Source organism: Natator depressus, chromosome 11, assembly GCF_965152275.1.
Source record: "Natator depressus isolate rNatDep1 chromosome 11, rNatDep2.hap1, whole genome shotgun sequence".
NCBI classification, from domain to species: Eukaryota; Metazoa; Chordata; order Testudines; family Cheloniidae; genus Natator; species Natator depressus.
Window position 1 is genome coordinate 39,350,729 of NC_134244.1, and position 20,014 is coordinate 39,370,742.

The 20,014-nt window shown below is 42.7% G+C and overlaps 1 protein-coding gene across 1 annotated transcript in view; it reads left to right on the forward strand.

The window, feature by feature from the left end:
- The first annotated feature begins 2,360 nt into the window (after positions 1-2,360).
- The window catches only part of GORASP2 (golgi reassembly stacking protein 2), a 35,136-nt gene continuing 17,482 nt past the window's right edge, over positions 2,361-20,014 (forward strand). Inside the window, exon 1 of the mRNA XM_074967567.1 lies at positions 2,361-2,545. Coding sequence (XP_074823668.1) covers positions 2,483-2,545 — 63 coding nt within the window. The 5' untranslated portion in view covers positions 2,361-2,482. The remainder of the gene's footprint in view (positions 2,546-20,014) is intronic.

The window sequence follows — 20,014 nt, forward strand, 5'->3', positions numbered from 1 at the left end:
TGTAAACATCAAGATGAGCACATGTACTTTGCCCTTCCCCATCTCCTCCCTATTGGATGCTAGTCTGATTGGTCATATCACATCTAAAATTAGTTTGTAAAATGTTGTGAGCAAGGCCCACACCTTCTCTTTTTTCCTGTAAGGGCCCTAGCACAATTATGGGTGCTGAAGAAAAATTATGTATACAATTGTTGTCATCATGAATAGGTCGGAATATGAACAAGAGGCTGCTCGGCAGCTCTCCAACACCACTTTCTACAAGCCATTACCCTATGATCCCACTGAGAGTTACCAAAAGCAACTACAGCATTTGCTCAAGAAACTTCCTGAAAAAGCACAAGATCAAATCCGCACAGACACACCCCTGGAACCCCGACCTGGGATATTCTATCTACTACCCAAGATCCATAAACCTGGAAATCCTGGGCGCCCCATCATCTCAGGCATTGGCACCCTGACAGCAGGATTGTCTGGCTATGTAGACTCCCTCCTCAGGCCCTATGATACCAGCACTCCCAGCTACCTTCGAGACACCACTGACTTCCTGAGGAAACTACAATCCATCGGTGATCTTCCTGATAACACCATCCTGGCCACTATGGATGTAGAAGCCCTCTACACCAACATTCCACACAAAGATGGACTACAAGCCGTCAAGAACACTATCCCCGATAATGTCACGGCTAACCTGGTGGCTGAACTTTGTGACTTTGTCCTTACCCATAACTATTTTACATTTGGGGACAATGTATACCTTCAGATCAGTGGCACTGCTATGGGTACCCGCATGGCCCCACAGTATGCCAACATGTTTATGGCTGATTTAGAACAACGCTTCCTCAGCTCTCGTCCCCTAACGCCCCTACTCTACTTGCGCTATATTGATGACATCTTCATCATCTGGACCCATGGAAAAGAAGCCCTTGAGGAATTCCACCATGATTTCAACAATTTCCATCCCACCATCAACCTCAGCCTGGTCCAGTCCACACAAGAGATCCACTTCCTGGACACTACAGTGCTAATAAACAATGGTCACATAAACACCACCCTATACCGGAAACCTACTGACCGCTATTCCTACCTACATGCCTCCAGCTTTCACCCTGACCACACCACACGATCCATCGTCTACAGCCAAGCTCTGTGATACAACCACATTTGCTCCAACCCCTCAGACAGAGACAAACACCTACAAGATCTCTATCAAGCATTCTTACAACTACAATACCCACCTGCGGAAGTGAAGAAATAGATTGATAGAGCCAGAAGAGTTCCCAGAAGTCACCTACTACAGGACAGGGCTAACAAAGAAAATAACAGAACGCCACTAGCCGTCACCTTCAGCCCCCAACTAAAACCCCTCCAACGCATTATTAAGGATCTACAACCTATCCTGAAGGATGACCCAACACTCTCACAAATCTTGGGAGACAGGCCAGTCCTTGCCTACAGACAGCCCCCCAACCTGGAGCAAATACTCACCAGCAACCACATACCACACAACAGAACCACTAACCCAGGAACCTATCCTTGCAACAAAGCCCGTTGCCAACTGTGCCCACATATCTATTCAGGGGACACCATCACAGGGCCTAATAACATCAGCCACACTATCAGAGGCTCGTTCACCTGCACATCCACCAATGTGATATATGCCATCATGTGCCAGCAGTGCCCCTCTGCCATGTACATTGGTCAAACTGGACAGTCTCTATGTAAAAGAATAAATAATGTCTTCTGCAGTTTCCACAGTATGCATCCGATGAAGTGAGCTGTAGCTCATAAAAGCTCATGCTCAAATAAATTGGTTAGTCTCTAAGGTGCCACAAGTACTCCTTTTCTTTTTGCGAATACAGACTAACACGGCTGCTGCTCTGAAACCTATGTATACAACGTGGCTTTTGCTACAAGTGCCACCGTGCCACTGCACTGCGCATTACACAAAGACTCAGAAATTCCTGGAACAATCATTCCATTGTCAAAGCCGATGAGGATGAGACCCAGACAGAGCGGCAGGCAGCAAGAGGTCCTTTGGCGCCGAATGCCACGGGCGGCGCGTGCTGGGGGGGCGGGCGGAGACACTCCACCTCGAGGCGGGGCTAGGGGAGGCCGATGTTCAGAGCCCGCTGGGCACAGAATCATCCCTGGCAGCCCCTTCCTTCCGGCAGCGCGAGCGGGCGCGCTGCTCGGTGACAAGACTGTCCGGCGACGGCCACCGTAGGACGTCCTGGTGGGACGAGGGTGGTGAGGCTCCGGCTGTCCCACAAACCACCGCGCAGCCCGTCCCCACTCCGGCCTTGGCGCCCGCCAGCCCCAGCAGGTGGCGCTGTCCGGAGAGCGGATGGCTGGTGCCTGTGACTCCCAGCATCCCCCGCTCCTCCTCCTCCCCGGCAGGGGCGGGGCTGAGGGAGAGAGTGCCACGTCCCTAGTGCGGCGCTTTGTGCGGGGAGCAGCGCCGCCTCCTCCGCCGGCCCGAGCCATGGGTGCCTCGCAGAGCGTGGAGATCCCCGGCGGAGGCACCGAGGGCTACCACGTACTGCGGGTAGGCGCCGGGCCGGGGGCAGCCCGCGGGGCCGGGCCTGCCTCCCCACGGGGCCTAACTGTAGCCGCGCCGCTCGGGCCGGCGGGCTCCGGGCAGGGCGGGCGGGCGTCTGTCACGCGTGGGCCTGGCTTCGCTGGCCCCTTGGGCAGGGGTGCGGGAGGAGGGGGCCGGAGCTGCAGCGGGCGGGCGGCCCCTCTGTCCCCGGTTCTCTCGGGCGGCCCCGGTGCCGGGCCTGGCTCAGTGACTTGCTGCCTCGGGTCTCCCCCGCCCGCCCGCCTCCGGGCCCAGGTGTGTGGAGCCGCTGGGACTGGCCAGTTTCCAGGGTCGGGCAGAGAGGAAGTTGCAGCGCGGTCACTACAAGAGCGACCTGCTTCCCAGACCTGCGCTGGGGTCTCCTGATGCCCGAGCCGCAGGTTGAGTTTAAAGCCCTGCCTGTGATTGCGAGGGCGATTCCGCCAAACCTGCTTTGTGTTTGTTTAAAAGTAGAGGTAACTCTGCCCCTCAGCTCAGGGTTTGTTATGGTTTGTCCATGTCCAGCTTCAGCAATATTAAGTGCATCTACCTTTTTTGATGTTATAAAAGCCATGTGTGGTGACACTCAACACCCAAAAAGAAAAGGAGTACTTGTGGCACCTTAGAGACTAACAAATTTATTTGAGCATAGGCTTTCGTGAGCTACAGCTCACTTCATCGGATGCAAATTGGTTAGTCTCTAAGGTGCCACCAGTACTCCTTTTCTTCTTAGAGACTAACAAATTTATTTGAGCATAAGCTTTCGTGAGCTACAGCTCACTTCATCAGATGCATTCAGTGGAAAATACAGTGGGGAGATTTATATACATAGAGAACATGAAACAATGGGTGATACCATACACACTGTAACGAGAGTGATCACTTAAGGTGAGCTATTACCAGCGGGGGTGGGGGGGGAGCCTTTTGTAGTGATAATCAAGGTGGGCCATTTCCAGCAGTTGACAAGAACGTCTGAGGAACGGGGCCGGGGGGGGATAAACATGGGGAAATAGTTTTACTTTGTGTAATGACCCATCCACTCCCAGTCTCTATTCAAGCCTAAGTTAGTTGTATCCAGTTTGCAAATTAATTCCAATTCAGCAGTCTCTCGTTGGAATCTGTTTTTGAAGTTTTTTTGTTGAAGAATTGCAACTTTTAGGTCTGTAATCGAGTGACCAAAGAGATTGAAGTGTTCTCCGACTGGTTTTTGAATGTTCTAATTCTTGACGTCTGATTCGTGTCCATTTATTCTTTTACATAGAGACTGTCCAGTTTGACCAATGTAAATGGCAGAGGGGCATTGCTGGCACATGATGACATATATCACATTGGTAGATGTGCAGGTGAACGAGCCTCTGATAGTGTGGCTGATGTGATTAGGCCCTATGATGGTGTCCCCCGAATAGATATGTGGACACAGTTGGCAACGGGCTTTGATGCAAGGATAGGTTCCTGGGTTAGTGGTTTTGTTGTGTGGTGTGTGGTTGCTGGTGAGTATTTGCTTCAGGTTGGGGGGCTGTCTGTAAGCAAGGACTGGCCTGTCTTCCAAGATCTGTGAGAGCGATGGGTCGTCCTTCAGGATAGATTGTAGATCCTTGATGATGCGTTGGAGAGGTTTTAGTTGGAGCCTGAAGGTGATGGCTAGTGGCATTCTGTTATTTTCTTTGTTGGGCCTGTCCTGTAGTAAGTGACTTCTGGGTACTCTTCTGGCTCTGTCAATCTGTTTCTTCACTTCAGCAGGTGGGCATTGTAGTTGTAAGAATGCTTGATAGAGATCTTGTAGGTATTTGTCTCTGTCTGAGGGGTTGGAGCAAATGTGGTTGTATTGTAGAGCTTGGCTGTAGACAATGAATGGATCGTGTGGTGTGGTCAGGGTGAAAGCTGGAGGCATGTAGGTAGGAATAGCGGTCAGTAGGTTTCCGGTATAGGGTGGTGGTTATGTGACCATCGCTTATTAGCACCGTAGTGTCCAGGAAGTGGATCTCTTGTGTGGACTGTTCCAGACTGAGGTTGATGGGATGGAAAATGTTGAAATCATGGTGGAATTCCTCAAGGGCTTCTTTTCCATGGGTCAAGATGATGAGGATGTCATCAATGTAGCGCAAGTAGAGTAGGGGCATTAGGGGACGAGAGCTGAGGAAGCGTTGTTCTAAGTCAGCCATAAAAATTTTGGCATACTGTGGGGCTATGCGGGTACCCATAGCAGTGCCGCCATCCCCAGTTTTTCATGCTTTGAGTCCGACTCCAGGAATGCTCAGTGTCCTTTCTATTACTGCAACAAAAATGGAAGAATAAAACGGTAGTTGTACAAGAAAACGATGTAACTTCATAAATTCTGGTGTCTTGATACTGTATCTACGTTACTTCTGTAGAAGCTATTGGCAGGATAACTAACCACTTACCCCTTGTTTGTACTTCATTGTGTAAGCAATGTATGTTGTTATGCTCCCTTTGGGGTTGTGTTCAGAGACATAGACTATGCCTACAACAGGAAAAAAGATGTTTTTACTGTGTTAAAATCTTAAACTGTCGTCCTAACACGTTAGCTGGTCACAGTGAACCCTAGGTTCCCCCAGGCTTTAATTCAACTAGTTGAACTTTACTTTAGAACAGGCTAATTTGTCTTGACTAGAGTTTTAGAAGGTGTTCATTAGATCAAGATTGCTGTCTAACATCTTGCCTCTAAGACCTATTTGCATTAGGGAACCTTTCTAAATATTTTTTACTATTGATAATCCTTAGTGTGGATGTGCTACTGGCATTTTTAATGCTGTCACAAATCCCTATTCAGGCCAGGTCTAATGAACGCAATGTTTAAACACCAGCAGGTTGACTGTCCAAGAGCTCCCAATGTTGTAAACACCAGTGGAGCTGAAGCAGAATTAGCAATGGTGGAAAACTTTTCCTAAAAGGCCCTGTTTTCATAAGGGAAGAAAACTGTCTATTTTAAACACTCACCCCCAGAATATTGTATCATTTTTCATCAAGTTCTGTATTTTAGTGATCACATTTTAGTCCATGGAGGCATATTCTGATATTTATACGGCTTGGAATCTTGGGTTATTACTAATTGTTGTTCCTTTAATTCTAGCCTTTTTATAATGTTCTGTTCTTCACAATTTAAGGCTATTCCTTTCCTTAAGAGAGAACAACAGTCTTTATTTTCTCTGTAAAGTAATAAGTAAACTAAACAGACAACATGAGGGCATATTATAGTTTGGACAACACACAGTAATTAGGTGCCAGATTTACATAGCAAAAATAAGAGAAGAGGGGAGTGCAAAGAAACGTGATCCACTTATGTATGCCTTCAAGGTACCACTGTAAATTGAGGACAGGAATTAATCTCAGAAGATGGGAGGACAAAGAGAGAACGTTTATAACATAATGCACAACTGCCTGGTCCAAAACATGCCAAATATTAAAACAGAATGTTTCCACTTTGCCTGTTCCCTTTTAGGCTAGCTTTATGCTCCAGTGGGGTTCGTTAGTTGCTGTGACATCAACAACATATTGCATGCTGAATTGTCAAGTAGAGAAGTGCAAACTAGTCATGACAAGGCTGGATATGCTATGACCACAGGAAGGTCAGGGGGTCGGGAGGCTGAATATGCTTATTTCTTCTCATAGCCTGGTTCGCATGGGGACAGATGTTCAGTACTTACCCTTAAAGTTGATATTTTCATTAGGTCTATTTCTAGACAGTTGTAAGGATGGTAATGTTAAAAAGCTTAAGGAGGATGGGTGGCCTTACTCTGACTTCACTTGTCCTTTCTTGCCATAGTATTGTGCTTGTCTTAATGCTCAAATAATTACCCAGAGTTCTAAAGATGAATACACTGTGCTTCTGATAAAGAAGCAAATTTGTGACTTTATTCCATAATTAAGATCACTCTGTTTTGATGAGCTGTTATGGTTTAGATTATGCTTGTATGAGTTTATCCAATACTTAATTGGAAATTGACTATATGATTTTTAAAATGTAATTGATTTGCTAGTAATATGTTTTATATGGGCTCTGGCAGGTTAAGGAAAGCGCTGAGAGGAAAGTGGTGAGAAAGCGGTACAGGAGTTACAGATTGTATAACAAAGTGACTTCCAGGCAGGGAGAGAAACTCTTGATAACTACAGCTACAGTTGCAGTTTCTTAGTATCCCTTCATATTTCTCTCCTCTCTTTTTCCAAAAACCTTTGTTGAATATATGCATCAGTGTGGTCAAATACAGTCTTCCACTAGACCATTGACACTATAGAGGGTTTACCAGAAACATGGGGCAGTTCTGAAGATGGCTTTTGAATCATGTACCTGGTACATTGGGCAGCACTGTAGCTTTTTGCTGGAGGATTTGTGCTATGAACATTGATACAATAAGTAGCTACTATGCACAGGGTGTGAAAAATTTATCAGGCAAAGGCTAGCCAGTGATAGATAAGAAAGCAAACTTGGCCTTTCAATACTAGGATTTTTGGGAAAGCTTACTTTAGAACCCTACCATTGGCGGTAGCAACAGTGGCATCACTTCTGTACACGTGGTATGCTTGCTTTTGGTACCATGTCTTATTAGAATTCCACTCTCTCCATATATGGGAGAAATTCAGAGATGCTGAAGATTAATTACTCTATGAGAGACTCATAGAATTTCTGACTGATATAAAGGGGACTTCCTTGTTGTCATAAATATAAAGGGAAGGGTAAACACCTTTAAATCCCTCCTGGCCAGAAGAAAAACCCTTTCACCTGTAAAGGGTTAAGAAGCTAGGATAACCTCGCTGGCACCTGATCAAAATGACCAGTGGGGAGACAAGATACTTTCAAAGCTGGAGGAGGGGAGAAACAAAGGTTCTCTCTGTCTGTGTGTTGTTTTTGCCGGGACCAGAGCAGGAATGCAGGTCAGAACTCTTGTAAAGGGCTAATAAGCAATCTTGTGAGATATGCGTTAGATTCTTTTTTGTTTAAATGGCTGATAAAATAAGTTGTGCTGAATGGAATATATATCCCTGTTTTTGTGTCTTTTTGTAACTTAAGGTTTTGCCTAGAGGGATTCTCTATGTTTTGAATCTGATTACCCTGTAAGGTATTTACCATCCTGATTTTACAGAGGTGATTCTTTTACTTTTTCTTCAATTAAAATTCTTCTTTTAAGAACCTGATTGCTTTTTTCATTGTTCTTAAGATCCAAGGGTTTGGGTCTGTGTTCACCTATGCAAATTGGTGAGGATTTTTATCAAGCCTTCCCCAGGAAAGGAGGTGTAGGTTTTGGGGGGAAAGACGTTTCCAAGCGGGCTCTTTCCCTGTTATATACTTGTTAGACGCTTGGTTGTGGCAGCAATAAAGTCCAGGGGCAAAAGGTAAAATAGTTTGTACCATGGGGAAGTTTCAACCTAAGCTGGTAAACATCAGCTTAGGGGGGTTTTCATGCAGGTCCCCACATCTGTACCCTAGAGTTCAGAGTGGGGAAGGAACCTTGACACTTGTATTCTGTGTACTTGTGGAGTAAACACCCTTAAAGTAAATGAGAATGGATTGGAATATCATCCATTGATATCTTTCACTATATATATGTAGCCATACCACATTTAGATATGATCTCATGTAACTTTCCCATATTGCTAACTGACTAGGTCTAACCCTGCTTAGCTTAGAAGCATCCAAGGTAAACTTGTCCTACAGGCTGGTGATTTTTGTACTGAGCCAGTGCTCCAGTATGAAGGAGATGTTCCTAGAAGTATATATTGAATACTGTGCTGAGCAAGGGTCATCTTTCAGAAGAACTGTAAATCTCCTTTTCTCATGAAAATCCCATGGGAAAACCCTGGAGTACTGGCCAAATCAAATATGGGTAATTGTGTTCTGTGTACCTGCAATTTTCCATGCAGGGTTCAAATGGGTATATGCTTCATTTCTCATACTGAAACAATTCTGTATTTAAGTACAGAAAGGCTGCTGTGTTTCATGCCAGAGGTGGTTGGAATTTGAGAGGAGGAAACTGGTATGCTCAGTATGGAATCATTCAAAAAAAAAAAAAATCCACGATTTAGTTTCAGCCTAAGTGAAGGGCACAGTATAACTATTAAGCACAATTTACTACTGTACATCTCTAAAACTGCAAGATCAGTATTAGTTCATAGGTTAATTTGCCCTCTGATTAAAGAACACTAACAAATTGACTGTCTTCCATGTGGTATAATCCACTTTGTTGTTGAAATTGCACTCTTGTTTGAGGTTTCAGAGTAGCAGCCGTGTTAGTCTGTATTCGCAAAAAGAAAAGGAGTACCTGTGGCACCTTAGAGATGCATCCGATGAAGTGAGCTATAGCTCACGAAAGCTTATGCTCAAATAAATTTGTTAGTCTCTAAGGTGCCACAGGTACTCCTTTTTCTTTTTACTCTTGTTTAAATGTGACATGTTTTGTTTCTAGTCAGGTAGACACCTCTTCATTTTAATTCAATTTTGGTATAGTATCTTCAGACAGCACAATTGAAATACATTGTGTTTATTAACATTTGTATGTAATGTTATCTGTAGAGGCATGTCAGAAATTCAGGATAATGAGGTTTTCATCACTGTAAATTCAGTTTATAGGCTCAGGTAGACATGATTTTTGTATTTCTCACTATTTTTGTTCTCTGTTGCTAACTTATTCTGAAAACATCATAATATACTTTGTTTGCTACTGTGGTCAAACTTGTATATTAAAAAAAAATCTCTTTAAATAGCACATGACCTCACGATCGAATGACACCTGTCTGTTTTTATGTAGTTGGGAGTTTGCGTTAATGCTGTGTAGGAAAAATCAAATGGAAGCTTTTCACAACAGTAAAGGAGTGATTTAGTTACGCACGTATAATATACAGTGACAAGAAATAGTGAAGAGCTTTTTTTGATTAAAATATTTTCCCTAAAATGAATGTTTTAAGGCCCATATCCTGCAATGAGCTTTGTGCAGGCATAACCCTATTGACTTCATTGGATCTGTCTGCATGGACCAGCTTTCAGAGACCTAAAATGTTAAGTGTTTCTTGTTAACTTACACTGAAGCGTATCTTCCCTGAGCTTAATATTTTTTAATAAAAGTGTAGGGCAAAGTATGAAAAGCTGAACTGTAGGTGCCTTCTGTTATGGATTCAGTTCAGATAGGGCCATGGGGAGGAATACTGCCTCGTGAAACTATATCTGTTTGGCTACTGGACTATAGATGGCTTTGTCTCAATTAGATGTTGACAAATTGGAGCAAATTCAGAAAAGATAAACAAAAAATGATTGATAGTGTTGGTGAGAATGAATTTATGAAGGAGGTTCAAAAGAAAGTAAATGTAGTTTAGGTGAATAATTAAAGAGGAAGAAAAGTTAGAAGGATGTTTTAAAAAAAAAACAAATAAACCAATGGATTGTTTAGAATGGCCCTAAGGGTCGACTGGAAGTTATGGGAGGAAATTAAGCAAAGATAATATTAAGATTAGTAACTGGGAAAACGGCCTTGTGCTGAGACCTATAGACTATGAAATAATCTCCCAAGAAAACTGGTAGAAGCACGACTATTCAGGCCATTTCAGACTAGACTGGAAAAGTATTGGGAGTATGCATCCTTGGAAAAGGGATGGCTGGATGATCTAAAATGCCTTTCGCATTTCATTGTGGTGGTTCCTGTTGATTTTGCTATATTTAATGTAGTATTTTCATTATAAGCCTTATTATTTGTACACCTGGAAAAAGAAATGTAGGCATTTGAATATATTGAATACTCAAGCACAAGAGTGGTGGAGGGAAATGATCTGTTTATATGTGTGCTAAGTGGGAAACTTTGCTGGGGGTTGTCTTTTTAGGGCTGTCCAGGAATATAAATTTAAAACTAAAAATTATATTGTAACTTTTTTTCTTTTTGTGGTGAGGAGGAGAGAATCCTCAAATACAATAAATTTGTGGTTATATAATTTAAAGTAGTTAACTTTGGGTTAAATTTCCTTGTTACCATTAAACTAAGTAATCTTTTCCCAAGTATGCTTTATGAACCAAGCTTTTGTTGGAAAATTTGTCTTCTCTGGTATGCCCTCTAGGAATGGAACCTTCCTCACATTTGCCATTAGCTTTGTATTTGCTGATTGTATAACATGCCCTTAGATTTGTTAATTTATTAACCCCATTCAGGCTGACAACATTCAATCTTATTTACCTCTATAATCTCTCCCCAGTAATGTTTGTCTTGTTATTGGAATGCCTACTGTGTCTTTTCACTAGAAACAGTGTCAGGCTTCTAATTTCTTGTGTGCACTTAGCTAATTAAGGCAACAGTCTTTTCTGTTTTGACCAATTATGCATTCGTTTCTGCACTTTCAAGATGAAATGGAGAGTAAAAGTCTGAAAATAATATATTCTCTCCGTTTTATTCCAGTTGCTCTGTATCCTTGCATGAGTAATCAATTTGGACATGCGGTTGTATTGATTCAGCCAATCTCTTTGTCGCAAATAAAGATATTTAAGTTGACCTCTCGTGATTTACAGGTTACTATATTAGAGTAAAAAGAAAAGGAGTGTGGCACCTTAGAGACTACTAACAAAAGGCTGTAGCTCACGAAAGCTTATGCTCAAATAAATTTGTTAGTCTCTAAGGTGCCACAAGTACTCTTTTTCTTTTTGCGAATACAGACTAACACGGCTGCTACTCTGAAACCTATATTAGAGTACTTTTTTCCCTGCTTTGGTGCAAAGGGAATCTGAGTATAAATACTCCCAAGGGTTTCTTTTTTTTTTTTTTTTTTTTTTTTTTTTTTACTTCAACACTTCTTAGTTATCTTATAGCAAGGCAGCAAATAGTCATTTTTTTAAAGGCCAGTCTATATGAACTGTACATTGAGTGAAATTCAGTGCTGAGTATGGGGATTAATTTTCTTAAAACCTCTAGATCAATTCACTTATGAAGCTTTTGCTCTTGAAAAGTAGGTGTTTCATAAAGGAATTCAATACAACTGTGTACTATGTAATGCAGTAAAAAAGCTGGCAGAGATAAAAATGACTCCATCAGCTCTGAAAACTTACTTTTAATTCCAGCAATTCATAATAGTTTTATTACCGCCTACATACCTACACAATTTTTTGCTTTACTTTCACTGTCTTGCAGGTGATAAACTGGATACTACTTTAGCAGGGTTTCCTGTAAAAGTCAATTCAAACTTTCTGCTGCTGAAAGTGACTTACAGTCCATGGATTTGGACTAAAGTGTTCAAACTTGGGTACATGAAGTTAGGCTCCTAATCCAAAGTTAGGAACCTATATAAATTGCCTGACTTTCAAAGGTGCTGAGTGCCTACAGCACCCATGGATGTCAGTGATAGCTGTAGGGACTGAGCAGCTTTGAAAATCAGACTGTTTTAGGTGTGGCTATATGGATTTAGAAGCCTAACATTAAAAATCCAGAACTGAAAATCTTGACCATTCTGTCATACAATACCCTTATTATTCATCACCATCACAGAGAGGGTTTTGCATAGTATGGAAAAATGAGCTCAGCAACTTGAGTAAACTTCTCTGAGGCCTTATCCTCACTGCTGAAAATAGGTGTGCTTTATATGTTGGGGTAGCTAACATGTATGAGCTATCTCAAGGTAAAAACAAAATGAAAACAAAGCACTTTAGTTTTACCGTGAGGTCAGTTTGGTGAATTTAACCCCAGATGTGGGTATAATTCTGACTCCACTTAGTTTAATGTGTGGAAAAACAGAAGTTCCTTGGCTTCAGTATGGTTTTTACCTTGGGATAGCTCATGCATATTGGTTACCCCAAGGTAAAGAACACACATTTTCTAGCTAGGGAAGACAAGGCCTAAGCCTACAATGAAATGAGTAGTGATGATTGTCTGGAGTGAGGAAGTGGGCATATTGGCATTCTGAGGTGGGCCTAGAGAACAATATGTTTAAGTGCAATTCTGCACAGGAGAGGTGGGGAAAGCAGAGGCAATCTGAGACCAGCCATAGACCCAGAAATGCTTCCAGTGGTTCCCAAGTACATATCTCTCTCAGCCAGTTGTTCAGTGCCTCCTGACATGTTGGCTGTGTTTGTTTTTTGCCAACCGGTTGGCCTGTTTGCTTGTTTATTTCACTATTGAATCATGACTGACAAAGCTCCATGCTCAGCACCCTACTGGTTGGTTGAGTGGTTCCATCTCAACAATAAACCACATTTCTGTGGGCCTGAGACAGCTGTTACTAAAGGAATAGTCTGCCAGTTTCCTGTAGTGTGACAATGTTCCTAATGCACTTTAAAAAGGTAAAGTGTTTCTGATTCCTTATTAAATAAACCTGTTGGCCAAATAAGTATTTCTATTAATAATCTTTATAATAAACAAAATTCTCTCTCACACTACACACATGAACACTATGTAGACCTATTAGGTACATTATACAGGCATACTGTAAGTTCATAAGTTAAATTGTGTGCTTTAGACTAACCACTAGCTACTAAATTGCTATATTGTGCAATTCAAATAATAAATGGTGAAACTTGATTGCAACTGAAAACAAATTATTAGCTGGCTTTTGATTAAGCTTGTTGAGATGCTGCTTTGATGTTTAGTGATTTTTCTGGTCAAGGTAGTGTGAAGAATAACCACTTTTTGGCAGAGCGTTGTGTACCAAGGCATTTTGGTTTGTACACAAGAACTTTTGATGATCACATCTGATCAATTCAGAAATTTAAGGGAGTGTTCTAGGGCTCAGTGGCCAGAACCCTATTGATTTTGGTGGAAATCGGGAAACTGAAAGGGGATGATGACACAGCCTCTGGCATCTGGTTAGTAATGGCAGCAGTACTGGCAAATACCTCTGTAATTGTCTGTAGATCAACGAACTGGCTGCTGACAGCCATTACCACATTCCAGCATAATTACACCCACCACCATAACCCCCAGTAGCATCTCTGCTGATCCTCCCAATAGTTTTAAAAATGTTGACGCCCTGAAAGAGAGGACAAAGTATGAGACTGGAGGAAGTGGAGAATGGGAGTGCATCCAAAGACCCTGGCATGTGGCAAGAATGGGGGACTTTGGGTCTGGGGGCACACACAGCCCTTGGCATGGGGGAGACCTGCGGGGGGGGCAGTCAGAATCCCTGGTTGTTGGGAGAATGGGAGACAACCCTGGTGTGGAGGAGGTGGGAATGGTAGCCATGGGGGAATGAGGGGCTACACAACTCCTGGCGGGGAGATTGGGGTTCCCTGGTACGGAGGGCAGTGAAGGGTATGCAGAGCTATTGGCATGGGGGAAGGAGAAATGGGAGAACCAGAACTACTGGTGGGGGGGAGAATGGGAGACCCATCACCATGGTAGGAGGGAACATGGAAATGGGGGTGCACACAGAACCCCTAACAAGGTAGGAGAATGGGTACCCTGGTATGTGGGGGAATAGAAGGGTCACTGAGTCCCTGACATAGTATGGGGGTTGCGTGAGGGACGCAGTGGAATTTTGCAGGGAATCCCTGAATTAGAGGAGGAAGGGAGGGTGGCCCACAGGGAGCTTGTGGGTGGGAACAGAGGAATGCAGGGAGCTCCTGTTGTGTGAAATGTGCTTGGCCTATAAAAGGAACACTGTGTGAGAGAGAGAGAGAGCCTCTTGTACTTTCTAGTTTCTTACAACTTAACGTGTCAGTGGAGCGGGCCAGGTCTTGGCATTTCACTGTAGTTTCATGTGAGGCGCTAACTAGGGTGGATTGATTTTTAAATCACTAATTCTGGTCATGATTTAAATCAGCAAGAAGGGAACCGTGGTTTAAAGAAAAAGAGGAGGAGGACTTGTGGCACCTTAGAGACTAACAAATTTACTTGAGCATAAGCTTTTGTGAGCTACAGCTCAATTCACTTATGCGCAATTTGTTAGTCTCTAAGGTGCCACAAGTCGTCCTCCTTCTTTTTGCGGATACAGACTAACACGGCTGCTACTCTGAAACCTGTGATTTAAATAATTATTTTTAATCTTGTTTTGCATTTGTGCTTTTTAGTTACTTCCCTAAAGCATGGCTCATAGGTTATATTATAAACTATTAAAACTAGGGCTGTTGCGCGATTAAAACAATTAATTATGATTGTGTGATTAAACAAATTAATTGCAATTGTGCGATTAAACAATAATAGAATACCGTTTATTTAAATATTTGTGTATGTTCTGTACATTTTCAAATATATTGATTTCAATTAGAACACAGAATACAAAGTGTACAGTGCTCACTTTATATTTTTATTACAAATATTTGCACTGTAAAAAAGAAACAAAAGAAATAGTATTTTTCAATTCACCTAATATAAGTACTGTATTGCAGTCTCTTTATCATGAAAATTGAATTTACAAATGTAGAGTTATATACAAAAAATAACTGCACTCAAAAATAAAACAGTGAGCCTACAAGTTCACTCAATCCTACTTCTTGTTCAGCCAATCAAGTTTGTTTACATTTGCAGGAAATAATGCTGCCCGCTTCTTGTTTACAATGTCACCTGAAAGTGAGAACAGACATTTGCAGCCAGCGTTGCAAGATATTTATGTGCCAGATGTGCTAAAATTCATACGTCCCTTCATGCTTCGCCCACCATTCTAGAGGACATGCTTCCATGCTGATGACGGGTTCTGCTTGATAATGATCCAAAGCAGTGCGGACTGACCCACGTTCATTTTCATCATCTGAGTCAGATGCCACCAAGAAGGTTAATTTTCCTTTTGGGTGGTTCGGGTTCTGTAGTTTCCACATCAGACTGTTGCTCTTTTAAGATTTCTGAAAACATACTCTACATAGGATGACCAGATGTCCCAATTTTATAGGGACAGTCCTGATATTTGGGGCTTTGTCTTATATAGGCTCCTATTACCTCCCACCCCCATCCCGATTTTTCACACGTGCTGTCTGGTCACCCTAGCTCTACACCTTGTCCCTCTCCGATTTTGGAAGGCACTTCAGATTCTTAAACCTTGGGTCGAGTGCTGTAGCTACTTTTAGAAATCTCACATTGGTACCGTCTTTGCGTTTTGTCAAATCTGCAGTGAAAGTGTTCTTAAAATGAACAACATGTGCTGGGTCGTCATCTGAGACTGCTGTAACATGAAATATATGGCAGAATGCAGGTAAAACAAAGCAGGAGACATACAATTACCCCCCCCAAGGAGTTCAGTCACAAATGTAATTAACGCATTATTTTTTTACCGAGCACCATCAACATGGGAAGCATGTCCTCTGGAATGGTGGCCAAAGCATGAAGGGGCATAAGAATGTTTAGCATACCTGGCACGTAAATACCTAGCAATGTGGTGGTGCCATGCGAACACCTTTTCTCATTTGCAGGTGACATTGTAAATAAGAAGTGGGCAGCATTATCTCCCGTAAATGTAAAAAAACTTGTTTGTGTTAGTGATTGGCTAAACAAGATGTAGAACTGAGTGGACTTGTAGTTTTACATTTTGTTTTTGAGTGCAGTAACAAAAAATCTACATTTGTAAGTTGCATATTCATGATAAAGAGATTGCACTACAGTACTTGTATGAGGTGAATTGAAAAACAAAGGAAATACCGTATATACTCGATCATAAGCCGGTTCATTTGTAAGCCGATCCCCCCCAAGATAGATAAGTAAAAATGGAAAATTTTTATGACCCATTCATAAGCCGACCCTATAATTCAGGGGTCAGCAAACTTTGGTTCCCGGGCCATCAGGATAAGCTGCTGGCGGGTCAAGATGGTTTGTTTACCTCGAGCATCTGCAGGCACAGAGGTGAACCTAAGTAAACAGTGTCCTGGCGCACCAGCTGCTTACCCTGAGGGGCCGGGACAGGAAGTGGTGAGGAAATTTTGGGGAGGGGGGAGAAGCTGGGGGTCAGGGGAGTAACCCCTGTGACCACCTGCCACATGACCCCACCCCTAGCCAGGACCCCCACACACTCCCCATCCCATCCCTTCACACCTTATCTGGGGAGGGCCAGGGGAGGATGTCTCTGGCCTGGCCGCAGCCTGCTCCGGCAGGCCAGACCGGGCAGTGCGGCCGCAGCCTGCTCCGGCAGGCCAGACCGGGCAGTGCGGCCGCAGCCTGCTCCGGCAGGCCAGACCGGGCAGTGCGGCCGCAGCCTGCTCCGGCAGGCCAGACCGGGCAGTGCGGCCGCAGCCTGCTCCGGCAGGCCAGACCGGGCAGTGCGGCCTCTCCTTGCCCCCTCTGTTGGGGGGAGGGGCTGTGTCCCACCTCTCCCCCTCTCTATACCTGTTCATAAGCCGACCCCCTTCTCTGGTGCGTCCCTTTTTTACTAAAAAAATTCGGCTTATGAACGAGTATATACAATAAGTATCTTTTACAGTGCAAATATTTGTAATAAATATAAAGCGAACACTATACACTTTGTATTCTGTGTTGTAAATTGAAATAAAATATTTGAAAATGTAGAAAAACATCCAAAATATTTAATAATTTCAATTGGTATTCTGTTTAACAATGCAATTAACTATGATTAATTTTTTAAATCACGATTAATTTTTTTCGTTAATCATGTGAGTTAACTGCGATTAATTGACAGTCCTAATTAAAACATGTTTGTTTGCAACCAAATATAGCCTTATACTAAATTTGATACTAATTTTTCTTAGCCAGGAGGATACACCTCTATTAAGTAATTATATAGGTTAGCATACATTTATTCAGAGTCTTAATTTTTAAATTGTATTATGTTAGGAAATGGTGAATGATGCATTTCTTATTTACTAGATGATTTTTTACTCAATTGTGTCAAGCTGCATCGGAGAGGAAATTGGTTTTCAATTAAAAATGTACAAAAATAGCTTTTAAAAATTTTATTAAATAAAACTACCTTAAATGTAATGGATACATGTGAAAAAAGTAAGCTTATCAAAACAAATTTTGCAGTTAAACTAAGGAAGTATTAAGTGTATGTAGTGAATTGACAGATTTTCAAAGATTTAGGTAAGATGCAGATGTGTGTCTAGTAGGATTTTCAAAAATGTCTCAGTTGAAAACACTTTGCATTAAGACATGGTTATAATAGTTACTGACTCTGTGATAACCTCTGGGCACAATCTACAAAGCCTAATCAACTGCCAAAGCTTGCCCCAGGGATTTCCATTTCGCCAATATCTGCTACATAGAGTTCTGTCTGTATTCTTATGCCATAAAGAGTCCCGATTTTTTTTATCTTGATCCAGTGCTCAGGTTCCTAGTGTAGTGTTCATTTTTTATTTAGTTTGATGGTACTCAGACTCACCACCTTTAGGCCACTACTATTCGATTGTCCAAGAGTTTGGATACTTGTAGGCAATATTTGGATCTATGTAACTGGACTTCAGGGTGGTTCAAGAAAGTGAGTAATGAATCAGGGCTGTGGGTCTATACAGCCCTGAATGTTTTGTATCCAAGGGAATGTGCGTGCAACCAGTCATCGAAGTTCTGTTGTATATGTTAGTGTGCAGGCACATTGAAAAGTAGGCAGTCTTCTCTGCTTAAGTTACAGGCAAGTAACTGGTCTAGTAGTTTCATTTTGCCCCTTTGGTTCTAAATTGCTGCTGTGAAACTGACCAGAGACACATTAATTTCCTGCTGCTGCTGTTTGACAAAGCTATGTGGCACTCATATTGCTACTCAAATTGCAGAATTTAAATTCTGAATGTTAACAGGTTCTTGATACACTATGTGTTTGTGTGTTGAGTAAAACTTGAGTAAAGTAGAAATGTTTTAGGCCCACAACATTTGCCGTGGAAAGCTACTCACTCACCAATTACAAAAAGATGTTTCACGTTCTAGTTTTGTGTATGCATAATCTGTAAAAATGCATGAACACATTAGGGTAAAGTGACAGTAAGCCTCAGATTTTTCCATAGTAGAACATTTTACTCTAGGTAGCCCATATTAGGAAAACCACATTCCTCTAGGCAAAGCAAATTTGCAATTATCAGACTGACATAGGACTAACCACCAGTATGGCACCAATTCTGTTAAGACTGCAGAAAATACACAGTAAGAAAACTCTCTTCTGTGAAAATGTTAAACTGTTTTAAACCTCTCAAAGATGAATGTAGAGTATAAACAATAAAGCCATTGGGTGAAATGAATCATGTTAGAAGGGAACAGTTGGAGGAATAATTTAGCATCTTCATTAAAGTTATTTGCAGTGGTGTTGTAGCCAATTTGGTCCTGGGATATGAGAGACAGAATAGGTGAGGTAATATCTTTTATTTGGCCAACATCTGTTGATGGAAGGTACAAGCTACACAGAGCTCTTCTTCAGGTCTGACGTTATGGTAGTTTAGATTGGTACCACATGAGTCCATGTAAATACAAAGATACTTGTCACAGTTTCTGATTAAAGTTGTTCTATTTTGTATTAGGAGCAGATTTCAAGCTCCTGGGTGCAGTCAATAACAGTGGGTCTCAACCAGGGGTCGGGGCCGCGAGCAGGTTTCAGGGAGGCCACCAAGCAGGGCCAGTGTTAAACTCACTGGAGCCCAGGGTAAAAAGCCAAAGCCCCACTACCTGGGGCTGAAGCCTGAGCAATGTAACTTTGCAGGGGCTCCAGGCAGTTGCCCTGCTTGCTACCCCTTAATGCCAGCCATGGCTTTTATACTCAGAAAACCAGTTATTGTGGCACAGGTGGGCTGTGGAGTTTTATAGCATGTTGCGGGGGATGTGGAGGTGGCGCTCAGAAAGAAAAAGGTTGAGAGTCTATAAGATATCTAGGCTCTCTTCTTATGAAGATAGATTATCTGAGCTGATGTGGTTGTAAAAAGGCACTTTTTGTTGTTTTTATACGCCATATAACTAATTATAGTTGGCAGATGCCCAGTTTTTGTCCATAATATTGACGAATGCAGCTTACTCATGGGATAGTGTGTGTTCCAGTTGTGCGGCTATACCAAAAGGAGGACCAGAGACACTTGGTAGGGTTTTAATCAGGCCATAACTTTATTATTTTTAGATGTCTGGGACTAGTCGGCAGGTAAAATTGTACAGTGCAGGTAACTCCATGTTCATTCAATATCTGCCCGGGGGCTTCCGCCAGTTTCCCTCTTTTTCCATCCAGGTCCCCCAGCCAACCCATTGCTGGGACCTTACCATTCTTCCTCCTCTTCTCCCCCCCCCGGAACATGGGTTAAAATGGGCTGTAAGAAAGGGGGGGTTGGCTCCATGCTGTACCACTCATAGGGCCGGAAATCTTCTCCCCCCCCCCCCCCATTCTGCTCCTTTAACCATCATCTCCTTTTTAAGTCCTTTACCAAGCCATTTATTTGGTCACTGTATCCCTTCCCTATGGAGTACCTGCCCTGGACATCTGCCCCACACTTACTTCATGAGTTGCATCATCCTAACCTAACTCCCTTCCCTACTCCCATAACAAAGCCCTCCCTAAACTGCTGTGGGGAAGGTGAAGCTCTCAACCCCCGTTCCACCTAGGCCAGTCCCCTAGAAAGTTACGGCTAGTGCAATGTCC